The sequence below is a fragment of the Neoarius graeffei genome, chromosome 3 (assembly GCF_027579695.1).
Source record: "Neoarius graeffei isolate fNeoGra1 chromosome 3, fNeoGra1.pri, whole genome shotgun sequence".
Lineage (NCBI taxonomy): Eukaryota > Metazoa > Chordata > Actinopteri > Siluriformes > Ariidae > Neoarius > Neoarius graeffei.
Window position 1 is genome coordinate 38431122 of NC_083571.1, and position 20515 is coordinate 38451636.

Genomic DNA, 20515 nt, shown 5'->3' on the forward strand with positions numbered 1-20515 from the left:
AGAGGTGTAGTGGTTAGCGCTGTCGCCTCACAGCAAGAAGGTCCGGGTTCGAGCCCCGTGGCCGACGAGGGCCTTTCTATGCAGAGTTTGCATGTTCTCCCCGTGTCCACGTGGGTTTCCTCCGTGTGCTCCGGTTTCCCCCACAGTGCAAAGACATGCAGGTTAGGTTAACTGGTGACTCTAAATTGACCGTAGGTGTGAATGTGAGTGTGAATGGTTGTCTGTGTCTATGCATCAGCCCTGTGATGACCTGGCGACATGTCCAGGGTGTACCCCGCCTCTCGCCCATAGTCAGCTGGGATAGGCTCCAGCTTGCCTGCGACCCTGTAGAAGGTTAAAGCGGCTAGAGATAATGAGATAATAATAATAATATTAATAATAATAATAATAATAATAATAATAATAAAGGAAAAATAAAATTATAATTCAGTAAAACGTGAACATGGTGAGTGACAGGTGATCCTGGGTCACAAAGGGGTGGGGCTTAGGTTAAATTTGTCCAGCCAATCAGAAGCTTGCTCATGTGACATCATCACTCGTTGAACTGGTTTCTTCTCTCAGGGTCACGTCCCAGCAGGAAAACTCCAGTGATGAAGACGAACGAAGTGTTTCTGACCGTCCTGAACGAGATTCAGAATGATCTGATCCTCCTCATACTGTCAGACCAGTGTTACCAGGTTACACACACACACACACACACACACACAGAGTTAACACTAATCACTGGAGCAGAACACTGAGGTGAGTATGATATTTTAACAGTGTTTTCTTTGTGTGTTTGTATGTGTGTGTGTGTGTGTGTGTGCGCAGTGTTTGCCTCAGCCAATGGGGACTGTACCATCAGTTTCAGAACTGGGGAATGTTTCAACAGTGAGCTTCACAGTGAGCACACAACATGTACTCACACTCCAACTAAACAGCACACCGGCTAACACTGAGCACTGCAGGTCAGCTATACACACCTCTGTCTGTGTGTGTGTGTGTGTGTGTGTGTGTGTGTGTGTGTGTGTGTGTGTGTGTGTGTTCTTTGTAGGCTAAAATCTGCTGTTCTAGAGCAGTGTATAATGATTCCTGGACAGATCAGGGTGTAAATGAACTCCTCTGTATCTTCTCCTTTTTCTAATGCGCATTTCTCTTTAACTGATTCATTTATCATCTCCAAGCTTTTTTAACCAGCACTTGACTGTTCCAGCACTTCACTTAAATATTTTATTTATTTTATATTTACTTACTTTATTTCCAGTTCTGGGTGGCACGGTGGTGTAGTGGTTAGCACTGTCGCCTCACAGCAAGAAGGTCCGGGTTCGAGCCCTGTGGCTGGCGAGGGCCTTTCTGTGCGGAGTTTGCATGTTCTCCCCGTGTCCGTGTGGGTTTCCTCCAGGTGCTCCGGTTTCCCCCACAGTCCAAAGACATGCAGGTTAGGTTAACTGGTGACTCTAAATTGACCGTAGGTGTGAATGTGAGTGTGAATGGTTGTCTGTGTCTATGTGTCAGCCCTGTGATGACCTGGTGACTTGTCCAGGGTGTATCCCGCCTTTCGCCCGTAGTCAGCTGGGATAGGCTCCAGCTTGCCTGCGACCCTGTAGAACAGGATAAAGCGGCTAGAGATAATGAAATGAGATGAGTTTTCCAGTTCTTGACTCATATACGTATTGTCACACACGTAGAGATGACCATGAACTTTAACCTGAACGGCATGCTAATGGCGTTTAATCTGCACTTGATGAGGAAAATGTATTTTTTATTTCGCTTTGATGTGTTGAATCGATGAACTGATGAATCAGTGAATTGGTTCACTTTGTGTTTGTAATGATGAACACTGAATGAGGGCTCTTTTAATCTCTTAAACTTCTGATTGGCTTTTTATTGCTTGAGTATACATTGTAGGCATGTCCTGATAAATGACCTCATGTCCAGAAAATGACACATGAAGAAGAAAGTTTCAGTGTAGAGAACAAATAGAAGAATCAACATTCTGGATCTGGATATTTTTTATTTATTTTATATTTATTTACTTTATTTCCAGTTCTTTTGTGATTGTGTCTAATTTATAACCATTAGGAGTTCTTCAATTGCCCTTTTGGAGGCTCTAAGTGGAACCAAGTGTTTCCTAATCAGAAAGGCTTTCAAAAAACCCAAGAAAAACTGTCCACAGATTCTCCTTTATCAGAGAGGATGAGATGAGTGAGATGGAAGTAATAAACACTGTGTTGCTGCTATAGTAAAATACTGAGTCACTGTTAGCATCCTGAAGTTGATTAATTTCCTCTAACAACACATCCTGAAGTGTTTTATTCCTCTTCCACTACAGCACTTCACCAACAGTTACATTCCTTCTTTACAAAGCAATGACACTTCATGCTATTTTTCCATTTCTGATGACATTTAATGTTCTGTTCTTGTTCTCATGTATGTTATAGCAGCTGTAAACAGTTGTTCCCTCAACAGTCTTTCTTTATTCTCTCTCTTCAAGTTAATAAGACAAAAAAATCACAGCTTGTTACATCATGTTACTGAGAAACCACAAAGAAGAAGCATAAACTCCTCTGTCCTGAAGATGTTTGAATATTTAAAGCTACACCTTTAATTAAACGTCTTTACTTTACAAAAACATCACATTGATGATGTTTAATCGGTTTATATGACATGTTTGCTGTACACGTCCCTGTTAATGACCTGTTACTATAGAGACGATAACATATGAGAGCCAACACATTAATATAAGCATAGACTATATCAATACTGTCTGACCAATCAGGATTCAACAGCTCAGTGGTGTAAAACTGTAATAATGAATCATTATGCAGGAGTTTTAAAAGCATATGACACAGTTCTCAGAGCCTGTTAAAAACCATCATTTGTTTGGTTTATTTATTTTCTTTATCAGAAGTGTGCACTGCAAATCCATTCCTGAAGATTCGGGGCGGCATGGTGGTGTAGTGGTTAGCACTGTCGCCTCACAGCAAGAAGGTTCGGGTTCAAGCCCTGTGGCCGATGAGGGCCTTTCTGTGCGGAGTTTGCATGTTCTCCCCATGTCCGCGTGGGTTTTCTCCGGGTGCTCCGGTTTCCCCCACAGTCCAAAGACATGCAGGTTAGGTTAACTGGTGACTCTAAATTGACCGTAGGTGTGAATGTGAGTGTGAATGGTTGTCTGTGTCTATGTGTCAGCCCTGTGATGGCCTGGTGACTTGTCCAGGGTGTACCCTGCTTTTCTCCTGTAGTCAGCTGGGATAGGCTCCAGCTTGCCTGCGACCCTGTAGAACAGGATAAAGCGGCTAGAGATAATGAGATGAGAATACTTCGCGCCATCCTTTACTCGGCGCAGTCCTTAAATAGTCCAAACATAGTTCGTTGATTACTGACAGGTGCTCCTTGTTGATGGCGTGCATGCTGTAGCCCACTCGGCGCACCTTAAAGTGCACGTGCCAAGGCGTACAGGACTGACAGAACCCCTCCCCCAAAGAGCTCCCTCTGGGAGCAAGAATACATAATAATAGGTCCCGTTGGGGGTTTAGGTTCAGGCTCTGGACACGACCTGGGTTCTTGGCTGGGTGTAGGCTTGGCCTCGGGACTTGACTCTGGGCTGGACTCGGACTCTGTGGATGATGAGGACTCTGGGCTGGATGTGGGCTGTGAAGACAACAAAGACTCTGGGCTAGACTCGTGTGGTGAAGACGACGGGGACTCTGGGCTGGACTGGTGGGCCAAAAGCTTCCCAGCCTTCTCCCCATCTCATCTCATTATCTGTAGCTGCTTTATCCTGTTCTACAGGGTCGCAGGCAAGCTGGAGCTTATCCCAGCTGACTACGGGCAAAAGGCGGGGTACACCCTGGACAAGTCACCAGGTCATCACAGGGCTGACACATAGACACAGGCAACCATTCACATTCACACCTATGGTCAATTTAGAGTCACCAGTTAACCTAACCTGCATGTCTTTGGACTGTGGGGGAAACCGGAGCACCCAGAGGAAACCCACGTGGACATGGGGAAAACATGCAAACTCCGCAAAGAAAGGCCCTCACCAGCCGTGGGGCTCGAATCCGGACCTTCTTGCTGTGAGGCGACAGCGCTAACCACTACACCACCGTGCCGCTGCCTTCTCCCCATATTTATAATAATTATATTGTCGTTTAGAGATCATATATTCAGCTTGGGGGCGGTACGGTGGTGTAGTGGTTAGCACTGTCACCTCACAGCAAGAAGGTCCTGGGTTCGAGCCCAGTGGCTGGCAAGGGCCTTTCTGTGTGAAGTTTTCATGTTCTCCCTGTGTCTGCATGGGTTTCCTCCGGGAGCTCTGGTTTTCCCCACAGTCCAAAGACAAGCAAGTTAGGTTAATTCAGACCCACCAGGATTTTGCGATGTTGCGATTTGCAACTTCGACACAAATTCAACCAAAACCCACAAATTCAGGGCGGTGTTGCAATTATATCCAATCACCGCAACTTTCCCGCAAATTCGAGCAATCATTGGCGTCATCTTGAGGTGATGTCGACAAACTAGCAAGCAGTGTTGCCAGATTGGGCGGTTTCCTGCCCAATTGGGTGGTTTTAAGTGCATTTTGGCGGGTTTTGAACATATTTTGGGCTGGAAAACGTCAGCAGTATCTGGCAACACTGTGTGCGAGTCAGTGTTTATATAGGCTTAAATTCTGTTACTGAAAGTGTGTTATGTTTACAGTGAAGGACTGTGTGCACGTTACATTATTTTTTACTTAATACAAGAAATTAATGGATGCCAACATTTTTTGCCAAAATGGTATTTTATTTTCCATTGTTTAGGCAACTTCAGCATCATACTGTGAGATTCTGTTCAAATTTTTTTTCTTCTATGAAGCCTGAGCCATTTATTTTATTAATTTATAATTATTGTTTAATTTAGTCTTCAGGAGAGACTGCCTGCACACAGTACTAGTATTAATAGGTTTTTTTCTTACATGAAAGCTGAGGCATTTATATTATATTTTAAGGTAACTTTATGTTGTGCTGTGAGGTTCTATGCACTTTAACTTTTAAACCAACAGGTGCATTTGGATAAGGAAAGCCTATTTTTCTGCATTTTTGCAGTCCTGGTAATCTTTTATATTGGTAAAGTTGTTTATAGGATGTGGCAGCGGGGGCGTGGTCTAGCATCGGTCTGTGACAGGAGGGCGGAGTCAGGGAAGTTAAGTGGCAGAATCACTACACCTGTTGTTAATTGATGTGTTTGTGTGTCTTCCCAGTGACCGCGCCCTTCTTAAGGAGAGAGAGTGAGAGCAGAGGGACTCTCTCCACAACCAGACGGCTGATGTGTGTGCGTGTGTCTGAGTGTGTGTTTGCAACTGAAAAGTGCAAATAAAAGAGAGTTTTGTTAAAACAGTTCTGTCCTGCCATCCTTCTGTGCGCCACCCACCTACATGGACTGCTACATAGGACTATTTCTCAGTGTCTTTGTTTTTTTAATCAATAGTTTTTCAGTAATAACTTAATATTTAACATATCACTCAATTTTAATCACAAAAAGAGAAAATCGCAACAATTTCTCGCAACTTTCACTTCCTCCCACAATGTAATCACAACAAAAACCTAAAAAAAACACCGCAACTTTCATCGCAATTTTTTGAAAACCCCCCCGCAACATCAGACATTTTAGCCTGCAACAATCACAAAAAAGGCCCGCGAAATCCTGGGGGGACTGTTAATCGGTGACTCTAAATTGACCATGAGTGTGAATGGTTGTTTATCTTTGTGTCAGCCCTGCAATCACCTGGTGACTTGTCCAGGGTGTACCCCGCCTCTTGCCCATAGTTAGCTGGGATAGGCTCCAGCTTGCCTGCGACCCTGTAAGACAGGATAAGCAGCTACAGATAATGGATGGATAGATGGATGGATATACTAAAAGGTTATATTCAGTTTGGAGTAGCATTCGCTGTTTGAGCAATGCTGACATGGGGTTATGACTATGTGACGAGTCCAGCTCCAGTATCTGATCTGATCGTTGTTTGAGGCGCTCATTCCTAACGCTCCTCTGGTGGACACAAAACAAAATTATTTGGCCCCTTAAATATGTCTTCAAAGCCTCCCATACAGTTGATGGAGGCATTCCTGGGCTCCGATTAATACTAAGGAAGGATTCTATTTCAGACCTAATGTACTTCACAAAAGCTTCATTTGAAAGCAGCGCAGGATTGAACCTCCAGGGACAGTTTGGCTGTGTTGTGGTAAGGCATATTGTCATCGTCAGTGGCCTGAGATATATATATATATATATATATATATATATATATATATATATATATACACACACACATATTGTGGCAGTTCGTAGGAGTGGGAGGAGCACAGAAGATGGCAAGCCAGAACTGAGTTTCGTAACCCTTTTATTTTTAATACACTTTTCAGTGGTCTCTCATAAACATACATCCAGACAGACGCGCACACACACATCAGGTGTCTGGTTCGGGAGAGAGCTCTCCTCTGCTCTCACTCTCTCCTTAAATAGGGTGCAGTCACTGGGGAAGACACAAACACACATTACAACTCCTCCCACTCCACAAACAACATCAGGTGCAGTGATTCTGCCACTTACCTTCCATGACTCCGCCCTCCGGTCACAGACTGATGCTTGACCACGCCCCCGCTGCCACATACCCCCACCGCCCGACTTCTACTTCCTTGATGGGAGAGGAAGTCCGCCATGACCATCTGTGCCCCCGGCCTGTGGATCACCTTGAAGGTAAAGGGTTGGAGTGCCAGATACCAACGCGTGACCCACACGTTGGCATCCTTCATGTGGTGGAGCCACTGGAGGAGCACGTGGTCCGAACAGAGGGTGAAAGGGCGTCCCAGCAGGTAGTAACGGAGGGCGAGGAGCACCCACTTGATTGCCAGGCACTCTTTTTTAATGGTCCTGTAGCGCCCCTCATGCACCGACAGCTTCCTACTGATATATAGCACTGGGCGGTCCTCCCCCTCCACCTCCTGGGACAAAACAGCCCCCAGCCCTCTGTCCGACGCATCCATCTGTAACATAAAGGGGAGAGAAATGTCAGGGGAGTGTAACAGTGGCCCCCCACACAGTGCAGCCTTCACCTCAGAAAAAGCCCGCTGGCATTGCTCCATCCACTGGACCGGATCTGGTGCCCCCTTTTTAGTGAGATCAGTCAGCGGGCTGGTGACGTCCAAATAATTAGGTATAAACCTACGATAGTAGCCAGCCAGCACCAGGAACTGTCTCACCCTCTTTTTGGTCTTGGGCCTCGGGCAGGCCACAATTGCTGCTGTCTTGTTAATTTGGGGACACACCTGCCCGGTGCCCAAGTGGAAGCCCAGATACCATACTTCCACCCACCCAATCGCACACTTCTTCGGGTTGGCTGTGAGAACCGCTCGCCTCAGCGACCTAAGGACGGCCCTCAGGTGTTGTAGGTGCCACGGCCAGTCATTACTATAAATAATGATGTCGTCGAGGTATGCGGCCGCATAGGTGGCGTGGGGGCGGAGGACCCTATCCATTAGCTGCTGAAACGTATCGGGTGCCCCAAACAGCCAAAAAGGAAGTGTGACAAACTGGTGTAAGCCGAATGGTGCGGAAAAGGCCGTTTTTTCTCGGGATAATGGAGTCAAGGGGATCTGCCAATAACCCTTTGTCAAATCCAGTGTCGAGTAAAAGCGAGCTGTGCCTAGTCGATCGAGCAACTCATCAATACAAGGCATTGGGTACGCGTCGAATTTAGACACCGCGTTGACTTTTCTATAGTCTACACAGAACCGGACCGACCCGTCGGCCTTGGGTACCAAGACCACCGGGCTGCTCCAGTCACTGTGGGACTCCTCGACGATGCCCATTTTGAGCATGGCCTCGAGTTCTTCCCGAACCACTTTTTTCTTGTGTTCGGGTAGCCTGTAAGGGCGGCTACGCACTACCACCCCTGGGGGCGTCTCAATGTGGTGCTCTATGAGGTCAGTACGGCCGGGCAGGAGCGAGAACACGTCCGAAAACTTGGTCTGCAACTGGGCAACCTCCGTGAGTTGGGTCGGGGAGAGGTGGTCTCCAAAGGGGACCGGAGAGGTACGTGATGCCAAATGCTCCCTTTTGAACCTCCGGCCCCAGCTCATCCTTCTCCGGAGCCACCGACACCAACGCCATGGGGACCTCCTCATTCCAGAGTTTGAGCAGATTGAGGTGATAAATCTGTAGCGCCCCACCCCTGTCCGTTCGCCTCACTTCATAGTTGACGTCCCCGACTCGCCGTGTGACCTCAAAGGGTCCTTGCCACTTGGCGATCAATTTGGAGCTCGATGTGGGCAACAGTACGAATACTTTATCTCCCAGTGCGAACTCCCTAAGGTGCGTACCCCTGTCATACAGGTGGGTTTGCCGTTCTTGGGCCTGCCGCAAATTCTCCTGGGTTAGGTGTGTGAGTGTGTGGAGTTTTGCGTGCAGGTCAATAACGTATTGAATTTCGTTTTTACTTGGTGAAGGTCCCTCCTCCCAATTTTCTCGCAGCACATCTAGAATGCCACGTGGCTTACGCCCATATAATAATTCGAATGGGGAGAACCCCATGGAGGCTTGGGGAACCTCTCGCACTGCAAATAACAAGGGTTCGAGCCATTTATCCCAATTACATGCATCCTCACTTACGAAATTTTTAATTATATTCTTGAGGGTGCGATTGAACCGTTCAACTAAACTGTCCGTTTGTGGGTGATACACGCTGGTGCGGATCGGCTTAATACCTAATAACCCATACAGTTTGTTCAGTGTACGTGACATAAACGAGGTGCCTTGGTCAGTCAGAATCTCTTTCGGGATTCCAACTCAGGAGATGATGCGGAAGAGTGCTTCCACAATACTGCGTGCTGAGATATTGCGCAGAGGCACTGCTTCCGGGTATCACGTTGCATAGTCCACCAGAACTAAAATAAAGTGGTACCCTCGTGTTGACCGATCTAATGGCCCGATGAGATCCATCCCAATTCTTTTGAACGGGGTCACAATTAATGGGAGAGGGCGCAAAGGCGCTTTTGGAATGGCCACTGGATTTACTAACTGGCATTCGTGGCACGCCGTACACCACCTACGGACATCGCCGTGAATCCCTAGCCAATAGAACCGGGCCATTAGTCGGGATAGTGTCTTATCCTGCCCTAAGTGTCCAGCCATGGGATAAAAGCGAGCCACCTGGAATACCAATTCCCGGTGGCTCTTTGCAATCAAAAGCTGTGTGACTTGCTCTTTAGTCTGAGTGTCCTGCGTCACTCTGTATAATCTATCCTTCATAATTGAGAAGTAGGGGAAGGACGGGGTGGCGTTTGGCTGGAGCGTTTGACCATCGATTACTCTCACTTTGTCAAACGCATGCCGCAGAGTCTCATCTCGCGATTGCTCTAATGGAAAATCCGCAAGGGATTCCCCAATAGAAGGAGGAGGAGCTGGCAGCTCCTCACTCTGACGCGGAGATGACATAGACGGCTCTGTGACAGCTGCTCCCACCAATGTGACACCGGGACCTCTCCCTGCAGAACTATGGCAGGACCCACTCTTCACTAAATGACTCATTAATTCCCCAAATCCTGGCCAATCAGTCCCCAAAATGATCGAGTGGGTAAAGCGAGAATTAACCGCCGCCTTTACTCTAAATTTTTCCCCTCGAAAAAGAATGTGGACCGACACTAAAGGGTAGTTGTGAACATCCCTGTGCACACACAACACCTTCACCAATTGTGCTCCCCCCAATGCCTCGTCTTGCACCAGGCTTTGGTGGATTGAGGTCTGATTACAGCCAGAGTCCACCAACGCCTGATATGTATCCCCTTGGACACTCACCCATATGCGATACGCTCCGGCCCGATCGAGGGCAGCTCCTGGCGCGTCGGGGATCCGAACCACCACGCCCACCTCCATTACCGAGCACTGCTGTTGGAGGTGGCCTGGCTCCCCGCAGCGCCAGCAAACTGGCCCGGGATTCCTCTCTGCACTGGTGCTCTGGGGCTCACTCACCTGAGGGGGGGAGACAGACACAGAAGGGAGAAACGGGAGGGCACCGCAGGTGAGGCGGGCCAGCTGGGGTGGCGCCGGCCCCCACCTCCGTGGCGGGGGAACGGGGCGAGGATGAGACACAGGAGGAGAGAGAGAGAGAGAGAGAGAGAGAGGGAAGAAGAGGTTGTCTGCTGTCCTGCCATCGGGACAGCTGCCAAATGGTCCTCCGCCAGCTTGATTGCCTGATCAAGCGACGCTGGGCAGTGGCACTGGACCCACTCTGCAGTTGCTGCTGGTAGGCAAGCGATGAACTGCTCCAGTACCACCTGATCGATGATTCAGCGTCGCGGTTGTCGGCCCTCAACCACTGCCAGCAGGCGTCCTGGAGTTGCTGGCCAAATGCGAACGGCCGGCCAACTTCCTCCAAGCACAAAGCACGGAAGCGCTGTCGCTGTTGTTCAAGGGTGCACCCCACACGCTGGAGGATGGCCCGGCGAAGGTCCGCGTAGGCCAGCCGGCGGTCGGCGGGGAGCTGTAGCATGGCCAGCTGCGCCTCTCCCGTTAGCAGGGGGAGGTGGCGCGCCGCACACTGTTCCACCGGCCAGCCCGAGGTCTCTGCTACCTGCTCAAAGAGCGTGAAGAAGGCCTCGGGGTCGTCTTGTGGGCCCATCTTCATTAGGGCGAGGGGGGAAGGGCCTGTGGCGGTGGAGGTGGTGGGCCCCGCCGACGCGAGGAGGTGCTGGAACGCCTGTCGATCTTCCTGCTGTGCCAACACTAGGGCCTCAAACCGTTGCTCTTGCTCCTTCCGGAGGGCAACTAGCGCCTGGTGCTGGCTCTGCTGGGCCGTGGCGAGGGCGTGGACCAGGTTGGCGAAAGGGGAGGACTGACTCCATGGGGCTGTTCTTCTTCTGTGCTCCACGTCCCGGGTTTCAGCACCACTGTGGCAGTTCGTAGGAGTGGGAAGAGCACAGAAGACGGTAGGCCAGAACTGAGTTTCATAACCCTTTTATTTTTTATACACTTTTCAGTGGTCTCTCATAAACATACATCCAGACAGACACGCGCACACACACACATCAGGTGTCTGGTTCGGGAGAGCGCTCTCCTCTGCTCTCGCTCTCTCCTTAAATAGGGCACGGTCACTGGGGAAGACACACAAACACATGTTAATCAACATCAGGTGCAGTGATTCTGCCACTTACCTTCCCTGACTCCGCCCTCCGGTCACAGACCGACGCTTGACCACGCCCCCGCTGCCACATATATATATATATATATATATATATATATATATACACACAACCCCGATTCCAAAAAAGTTGGGACAAAATACAAATTGTAAATAAAAACAGAATGCAATGATGTGGAAGTTTCAAAATTCCATATTTTATTCAGAATAGAACATAGATGACATATCAAATGTTTAAACTGAGAAAATGTATCATTTAAAGAGAAAATTTAGGTGATTTTAAGTTTCATGACAACAACACATCTCAAAAAAGTTGGGACAAGGCCATGTTTACCACTGTGAGACATCCCCTTTTCTCTTTACAACAGTCTGTAAACGTCTGGGGACTGAGGAGACAAGTTGCTCAAGTTTAGGGATAGGAATGTTAACCCATTCTTGTCTAATGTAGGATTCTAGTTGCTCAACTGTCTTAGGTCTTTTTTGTCGTATCTTCCATTTTATGATGCGCCAAATGTTTTCTATGGGTGAAAGATCTGGACTGCAGGCTGGCCAGTTCAATACCTGGACCCTTCTTCTATGCAGCCATGATGCTGTAATTGATGCAGTATGTGGTTTGGCATTGTCATGTTGGAAAATGCAAGGTCTTCCCTGAAAGAGACGTCGTCTGGATGGGAGCATATGTTGCTCTAGAACCTGGATATACCTTTCAGCATTGATGGTGTATTTCCAGATGTGTAAGCTGCCCATGCCACACGCACTAATGCAACCGCATACCATCAGAGATGTAGGCTTCTGAACTGAGTGCTGATAACAACTTGGGTCGTCCTTCTCCTCTTTAGTCCAAATGACACGGCGTCCCTGATTTCCATAAAGAACTTCAAATTTTGATTTGTCTGACCACAGAACAGTTTTCCACTTTTCTACAGTCCATTTTAAATGAGCCTTGGCCCAGAGAAGACGTGTGCGCTTCTGGATCATGTTTAGATACGGCTTCTTCTTTGAACTATAGAGTTTTAGCTGGCAACGGCGGATGGCACGGTGAATTGTGTTCACAGATAATGTTCTCTGGAAATATTCCTGAGACCATTTTGTGATTTCCAATACAGAAGCATGCCTGTATGTGATGCAGTGCCGTCTAAGGGCCCGAAGATCACGGGTGCCCAGTATGGTTTTCCGGCCTTGACCCTTACGCACAGAGATTCTTCCAGATTCTCTGAATCTTTTGATGATATTATGCACTGTAGATGATATGTTCAAACTCTTTGTAATTTTACACTGTTGAACTCCTTTCTGATATTGCTCCACTATTTGTCGGGGCAGAATTAGGGGGATTGGTGATCCTCTTCCCATCTTTACTTCTGAGAGCCGCTGCCACTCCAAGATGCTCTTTTTATACCCAGTTATGTTAATGACCTATTGCCAATTGACCTAATGAGTTGCAGTTTGGTCCTCCAGCTGTCCCTTTTTCGTACCTTTAACTTTTCCAGCCTCTTATTGCCCGTGTCCCAACTTTTTTGAGATGTGTTGCTGTCATGAAATTTCAAATGAGCCAATATTTGGCATGAAATTTCAAAATGTCTCACTTTCGACATTTGATATGTTGTCCATGTTCTATTGTGAATACAATATCAGTTTTTGAGATTTGTAAATTATTGCATTCCGTTTTTATTTACAATTTGTACTTTGTCCCAACTTTTTTGGAATCAGGGTTATATATATATACACCAATGGTCAGATATAGTTACAGCTTCATGGTCACACTCCACCACTGACAAAAGCAAGGCTATATCCGTAAAAAAAATTAATCTATTCGTGAATAAGAATTGTGCACTGGAGAGAAGAATGAATAGCCTCGACTGTTAGGGTTGCGAAACTGCCACACGTCAGCTATTCCGTGTGTTTTGAGGAAATATTGGATTAAGTCAGCAGATTTAGACGTGGGAATTTTCCTGGAGGAGCTATGGTCTAAGTTGGGAGAGATAGCACAGTTAAGTCTCCACCCAGAATACGATGATGTGTAACCATATTTGGCAGTTTAGAAAAGAAGGACCTAAAAAACAAGTGGTCATCCAAGTTGGGTGCATAGACATTAGCTAGGATGACAGGGAGACCATATAGCCAGCCAACCACAATTATAAAACACCCACCAGAGTCAGATTCAATGCTAGTGGCAGTAAACTGTGTATTTTTACTGATTAATATAGCTACACCCCTGGCTTTTGAGTTGAAGTTAGAGTGAAATGTCTGGCCCACCCATCTGCCCTTTAATCGACTGTGGTAAATTATAATTGATAAAATATAATGACACGAAGATGAGTTTGCTGAAGGAATGCAATGTCAGTGTTGAGTTTTCAGACGAGTGAATACTTTTTTACGTTTCACCAGATGATTAAGAGATTTAACTTTCCAACTCGCTAATTTGACTGAGCAACCACCTAACCGAGGTGATATATTGTTGTTATTATTGTTGGAAGTGAGAGAGGTGGCATAACATAACATAACATAACATAACATAACATAACATAACATAACATAACATAACACATTTGCATTCCCTCCAAATACAAAAAACATGACAGTAAAATGTATTGAAAAAAATAAGGTCTAATCTGGCATTACCCCTTCCCACAACATATGCACAAATGTGCAAATCCCAAAATTCCTTGCCTAAATATCCACACATTGAGTGTTTACTTGGGTAGCTTGTACTTTAAGCCAACGTGAGCTCCTGCTCAACCCAACATGAACAAGTAATGAGGAAAACAAAAGCAACAAAGTTGTCATTATCATCTTAGTACTCCACAAGGAACAAAGGAAAATGAGAATAAGCCTGCAGTATTGCAGTGTTAAGTAATTGATAAAATATAATGATGAGCCGGGCGGCACGGTGGTGTAGTGGTTAGCGCTGTCGCCTCACAGCAAGAAGGTCCTGGGTTCGAGCCCCGGGGCCGGCGAGGGCCTTTCTGTGCAGAGTTTGCATGTTCTCCCCGTGTCCGTGTGGGTTTCCTCCGGGTGCTCCGGTTTCCCCCACAGTCCAAAGACATGCAGGTTAGGTTAACTGGTGACTCTAAATTGACCGTAGGTGTGAATGTGAGTGTGAATGGTTGTCTGTGTCTATGTGTTGGCCCTGTGATGACCTGGCGACTTGTCCAGGGTGTACCCCGCCTTTCGCCCGTAGTCAGCTGGGATAGGCTCCAGCTTGCCTGCGACCCTGTAGAAGGATAAAGCGGCTAGAGATAATGTGATGTGTGAATGTAATGATGAGCCACATTAAATTTTTAGATCACAGAATTCAACCATCAGTCAAAACTGAATGGAACTTAAACTGTAAAACCTGACAGAAATAAATGTGATTTTGTCCACCCTTAGTGTTCCCCGTCGTTTTGGTGATGTGTTTCTTAATGTAGGCCATGGCTTTATCGAGATCCAAAAATTCCTTGTCCACTCTGTTATAGGTGATACAGAGCCAGGCAGGAAAGAGTATGCCATAATGGTCATCTCGTTGATCTCGGAGTAAATTCCTGGCTTCCGTGAATGCATCACGAGCCTTGGAGACCTTCGTTGTGTAGTCCAGAAAGATGGCGATGGCTCCTCCCCTGTACCTGAGCGGGGCTTGGCTGCGAGTATGGTGCAGCACCTCCACACAGTCCTGATAATAATGTAGCTTCACTACAATCACTTGTGGCTTTCCGCTGGTGTTTTTTGACACAGGGCTCTGATGTGAGCGATCAATGACAATGTCCTTTTGCAGTTTAAGCACCTCAGACAATAATTTAGACACCGACTCTGTGGAACTAGACCTGGGCTCCTCTGCAACCCCCGGGATTCGGATGTTGCACCTGTGCATCCTCCCATGCATGTCTTCGCATTTATCTTTTATCTCCCCCAGTTCTTTCGTCAGGGTGGATACAGTAGTTTGAAGCTCTGTCACTTCATCTGACCACGACAACATGCCACCCTCCATGTCCTTAATAGCAGACTTCATTTGGTCAATTTCGTTTTGCGCTAGTATGGCGTTGTTAGCTAGCTTGGCACTGACTGTCTGGCGCTCACTCCTCAGATGGTTAAATTCGTCAGAGAGGGAGTTTTTCAGCTCCGTTCTAATGACAGCAGCAATATCAGCTTGTAGGTCCAAAAGGATCTGAGCTTTCAGGTTTTCCATGTTGATTTCCTCAGAGTCTTTGCGGGGGGGCGGCAGATGGGTGACTCTGGTCTGTAGATGTACTCCGTGCCGAAGAGGTGTCGGGCCTGGCAGTAGATGGTCCATTGTACTTGAATTTGCGGATCCCTGAAGCTATTATGTTACAGGCCTCAGGATGAGTTACCTGTTTTGTACAGGAAAAGTACAGACAAGAGTCGTCAGTTGTGTTCATTCAGCAGGCAGTCCTCTGTCTTTAATAACAGGCTTTTACATTTCTTTTCACAATATTAAACATAATATCCACCAATACACAACTTCACAAATTAACAGACATATTACTGTTAGCATAACATACATCTGGTACCTCTACATCTCTGTATATCATTACCAGTACCGACTAAACTACAAATCACTGTAAACAGACAATGTGCACTCAAACACATATTTTCCCCATGCTGCTTCAACCAGCATCAAAAGATATCCCACCAGTGATACAACACTCAGTGCGTTTACATGCACATCCAAATCAAACTACTGTCGGTAATCGAGCTAAGGGTCCCAGCAGGGGTGCCAGAGAAATCCAATCCTACATGCACACAAGGAAATCGAGCTATTGTGTGAGGTACATTGTGCACCCGAGCCACAGGTGGCGCTACACGCCCCATCGTGTTGGTACACTTCCGGTTGTCGTCATGAAGAAGAGCTATTCAAGAGTATAAACAAAGTTATCAGTTCCGTGTTCACAAGAAGAATGAGCTGATGAGCATGAAGCTGAATGAGCATGAACTCTGTCTCCTCATTGCTCCAGAAGTGCACGCTTCTGCTCGCCAATTTCTCTTCCTCCTGACCTCTTCTGCTGCTCGCTACTACTGCTGTTGTCATGCCGACCGAGGCTGTTGTGTTTCCGCTTGTGGTCTCGTCACTCGTCACTTCCGGAAGGGGCAGTGCTGAAGTAAGTAGCTCGACTACGTAGCTCGATAGGATTTACATGCACTAAGTAGCTCGGCTACAATCACATAATCTAGGTCGCGTAGCTCGATTACGAGAAATCCAGTTCGGTTAGATTTCAGCCGAGCTAAGGTGTTGACATGGCATTTAGAACTTCGATTTCGGTCGAGCTACGGCAGAAATTTGATTTTCTCTATGTGCATGTAAACGCACTGACAGCTTGCTTGACATAGCTTTCCTATTCTACTGTATGCCTGAACACTTTTACACAATTTTTACACAATGATGCAGACTTCCCAGTAACAAACGTCAGTCTTTTAACCATACAAATATATAAGATTGAACATTTTTACCTTATCAACACAGTACAATGAATTAACGAGTTTAGTCTAAATCAAATTAATAAAATGAAATAGAAATGCTCAGGAGCTCTATACAGCCAAATGAAAACATCGACAGTACGGCCGCCATTTTGTTTAATTGTTTCCCACGGTAAAGAAAACTCTGTTTTATGCTGTGTCCCTTAAAGTTCCCAACACCCCATTTTCTATCTTAAACTTTACTCAAACAACATCACAAAGGCTTTATAAGTCCTTCAGGATACATTGTGATAAATTAACACACATTACTAGCCTGCTTTGTACAGGAAAAGCACAGACAAGAGTCGTCAGTTGTGTTCGTTCAGCAGGCAGTCCTCTGTCTGAGGAACGTACGCCTGGCGCAGCTTACTACAACTAGCGCTCACTTTTGGTGATACTCCCTCTTGTGGTAGAGTTGGGGAAACGCACCTTACTAAAACCCATATAGAAAACACATTTAAATCTGGCCTTTTTCATAGAAAAATACACAATAATTCAAACAACTCAACAATTGTGACCATACATTTGTGGGTGTCACAATTACAGGCATCAAAAAATCATATCTCTGACGAACGGTGTACTTAATTATCACACCGGCTTTCTGTAGCAAAGATTATCAAAAAAGTGCAGCTTTTATTTTTGAAAAAATGCAACAGTTGAGCAGGAGCTCTGCAACACGTCTTACTCCACTGCTTGCTCACTAGCACACACACACACCACGTGACTTTTCTTAGCAGTTTTACCAGAAGTGAAATAGCTGGTGGTCTAAATGGCTGTCGTAGTGCAAACAACTAGTGATAACTTATCAGAGTATGCTTGTAATCTAGAAGCCACTGCTCGCTTTAGATATATTCAGAAGGTTGCTATGTGCAATGGAATCGACCCCTCCAGTCTGGGAAAGAAGGATTTGTCATACGATCTTGAAAACTACTCTTTAGTCAAGTTCCCCGACATCTCAAACTACCTGGTGTTGCAGACGTCCTTCTACACCGCAAAACAGATGAAAGCGTGGAAGAGTATGGAGGGTTACAACTTTTTTGTATGTGGCTGGGTAAAGGACCTCGGGATCAAGTCGCTGCTGAATGAATCCTGTATTGTTTTTGCCCGTGTAAGTATGTTTTTTTTTTAAGCTTTTCATACACGTCTTTACAACGAAGCGCTACAAATTGAAGTGTAAACAAACAACAGTTCACTTGATTCTCAATTGTGTTCACTCTTATCTCTCAGGTAAATCATTCACAAAGATCACCAGAAACCCCTTTAAAGACCTGGATTTTAGTTAAACAAGACGGAGAAGTGATCACGGCGCATTGTAACTGTATGGCTGGGTAAGAATTTTGTCGCGACCTTCATGCATATGGACTTTGTGAGGAGTAAACAAAGAAACGGCTGAGGACTTTAGCGCTTCGTGAATTAAAAAAAAGTACCATAAAATAACGGCACATAGCAAGAAAAGTACTTGGAAAACACGAAGGACATAGCTGAGAGGGAAATACAAACCTTTCACCAAGTGATCACTGCAAACTCGAGCATGCTTCGACTCGGCTCCCTTCGATTTCAGTGAGAGGTTCAAAAGCCACGTTTCTCTTAGACTTACTTTATTGTCATTCAGATTTGCATTAAACAATACACATCAGAACGAGAGGGCGGCACGGTGGTGTAGTGGTTAGCGCTGTCGCCTCACAGCAAGAAGGTCCTGGGTTCGAGCCCCGGGGCCGGCGAGGGCCTTTCTGTGTGGAGTTTGCATGTTCTCCCCGTGTCCGCGTGGGTTTCCTCCGGGTGCTCCGGTTTCCCCCACAGTCCAAAGACATGCAGGTTAGGTTAACTGGTGACTCTAAATTGACCGTAGGTGTGAATGTGAGTGTGAATGGTTGTCTGTGTCTATATGTCAGCCCTGTGATGACCTGGCGACTTGTCCAGGGTGTACCCCGCCTTTCGCCCGTAGTCAGCTGGGATAGGCTCCAGCTTGCCTGCGACCCTGTAGAAGGATAAAGCGGCTAGAGATAATGAGATGAGACATCAGAACGAGATTTTGTTGCTTTGGCTCAGTGTAGTGCAGAACGAAACAGCAAGTATATTACCTGAGAAAATATATATAAGAAAACTGTGTATAAAGTCCTATATACAATATAAAGTGTATTGCCTGAATATAAAGTATATTGCCTAGGTGGTGGTGGTGGGGGGGATTAATTCGGTTCAACAGCCTTATGGCCTGTGGTAAAAAAACTGTTGTAGAACCTGGCTGTTCTACTCCAGAGGCTGCATCGCCTCTTTCCAGAAACCAGCAGCGAGAACAGTCCATAGTGGGGGTGGGAGGTGTCTCTGCTGATGTTGCGAGCCCTGGCCAGGCAGCGTTTTTCTGCAATATCCTGTATCGGAGGAAGTAAAGTCCTGATGATTTTCTCCGCTGTCTTCACCACCCTCTGCAGGGACTTCCAGTCAGAGGCCCTGCAGGCTCCTGACCAGACAGAGATGCAGCAAGTCAGTATGCTTTCTATAGTGCCTCTGTAGAAAGTGGTGAGAATTGGAGGGGGGAGATGTGCCTTCTTCATCCGGCGCAGAAAGTGCATGCACTTCTGAGCCCTCTTTACAAGGGCCCTGGTGTGATGGGACCAGGTCAGAGTGTCCGTTATCTGCACCCCCAGGAACTTTGTGCTGCTGATGTCTTGACGTCTTTTTGTGAAATCCTGTGTTCGTTCACCCTTTTTATGAGTTCACGGGGAACCCTGAAGAAACTTTCACCAGTTTCACTGTTTGGGCGATTCGAACAACCTAAAACAACGCAAGCGTAAGGCATTTTTCATGCCAGCAATGCACCCTCTCTGTACAAACGGTTTGTCAACTGAGCTTTGGTAGACCACCAGCTAAAGTTTTGAATAACTAATGAGGCGGATGTGATGTCATGTTAAACCCAGCAATAAAAGCATACACAAGGGTTGGCTGTTAATTTTACAGCAAAAATATGACTCAGTAATAAATAAATAATAAATAATCCACAGTCTTTTAATCCACAGTTGACTTGCTGACTTTGGGACTGTGGTTGTCGTGAACGGTTTTGCGCTCGGGTTTTCCGTCGGTGGGGGGTTTATAGCATCAACGAAGCTGACTTTATGTTAGAACTGTTAAGGTTATAGTCATGTTGTCTGTTGTTGCCCAAATGAGGATGGGTTCCCTTTTGGCGGCATGGTGGTGTAGTGCTTAGCACGGTCGCCTAACAGCAAGAAGGTTCCGGGTTCGAACCCAGTGGCTGGCAAGGGCCTTTCTGTGTGGAGTTTGCATGTTCTCCCCATGTCTGTGTGGGTTTCCTCCGGGTGCTCTGGTTTCCCCCACAATCCAAAGACATGCAGTTAGGGCCGTGGGGTGGCCTTAGGCTGAAGTGCCCTTGAGCAAGGTACCTAACCCCTGACTACTCCCTGGATGCTGTAGTATGGCTGCCCACTGCTCTGGGTGTGTGTGTTCACTGCTTCAGATGGGTTAAATGCAGAGGATGAATTTCACTGTGCTTGAAGTGTGCATATGACAAATAAAGGTTTCTTCTTCTTCTTTGAGTCTGGTTCCTCTCGAGGTTTCTTCCTCATGTCATCTGAGGGAGTTTTTCCTTGCCACCGTCGCCACAGGCTTGCTCATTGGGGATAGATTAGGGATAAAATCAGGTCATATTTTAAGTCGTTCAAATTCTGTAAAGCTGCTTTGCGACAATGTTCATTGTTAAAAGCTTCTTCTCCTTCTTTTGGCTGCTCCCGATTAGGGGTCGCCACAGCGGATCTTTCGTCTCCATTGCTCCCTGTCTTCCGCATCCTTCTCTACCACACCTGCCACTTTCACGTCCTCTCTCACCACATCCATCTATCTCCTCTTTGGCCTTCCTCGTTTTCATTTGCCTGGCAGCTCCATCCTCAACATTCTCCTTCCAAC

General features: G+C 46.5%; 1 protein-coding gene across 1 annotated transcript; it reads left to right on the top strand.

Moving 5' to 3' along the window:
* The first annotated feature begins 578 nt into the window (after positions 1 to 578).
* LOC132883333 (heparan-alpha-glucosaminide N-acetyltransferase-like) lies at positions 579 to 5355 on the top strand. The gene is made up of 3 exons (XM_060916796.1): positions 579 to 677; positions 811 to 947; positions 5222 to 5355. The coding sequence occupies exons 1-3, from the start codon at positions 591 to 593 to the stop codon at positions 5250 to 5252; spliced, it is 255 nt and encodes an 84-aa protein (XP_060772779.1). The 5' UTR covers positions 579 to 590; the 3' UTR covers positions 5253 to 5355.
* The last annotated feature ends 15160 nt before the right edge of the window (positions 5356 to 20515 follow it).

Coding starts and splice junctions, on each gene's coding strand:
- LOC132883333 (XM_060916796.1), top strand. CDS start 591: ATGAAGACGAACGAAGTGTTTCTGACCGTCCTGAACGAGATTCAGAAT. Junction 678..810: donor TGTCAGACCAGTGTTACCAG/GTTACACACACA, acceptor GTGTGTGCGCAG/TGTTTGCCTCAGCCAATGGG. Junction 948..5,221: donor GCTAACACTGAGCACTGCAG/GTCAGCTATACA, acceptor GTGTCTTCCCAG/TGACCGCGCCCTTCTTAAGG.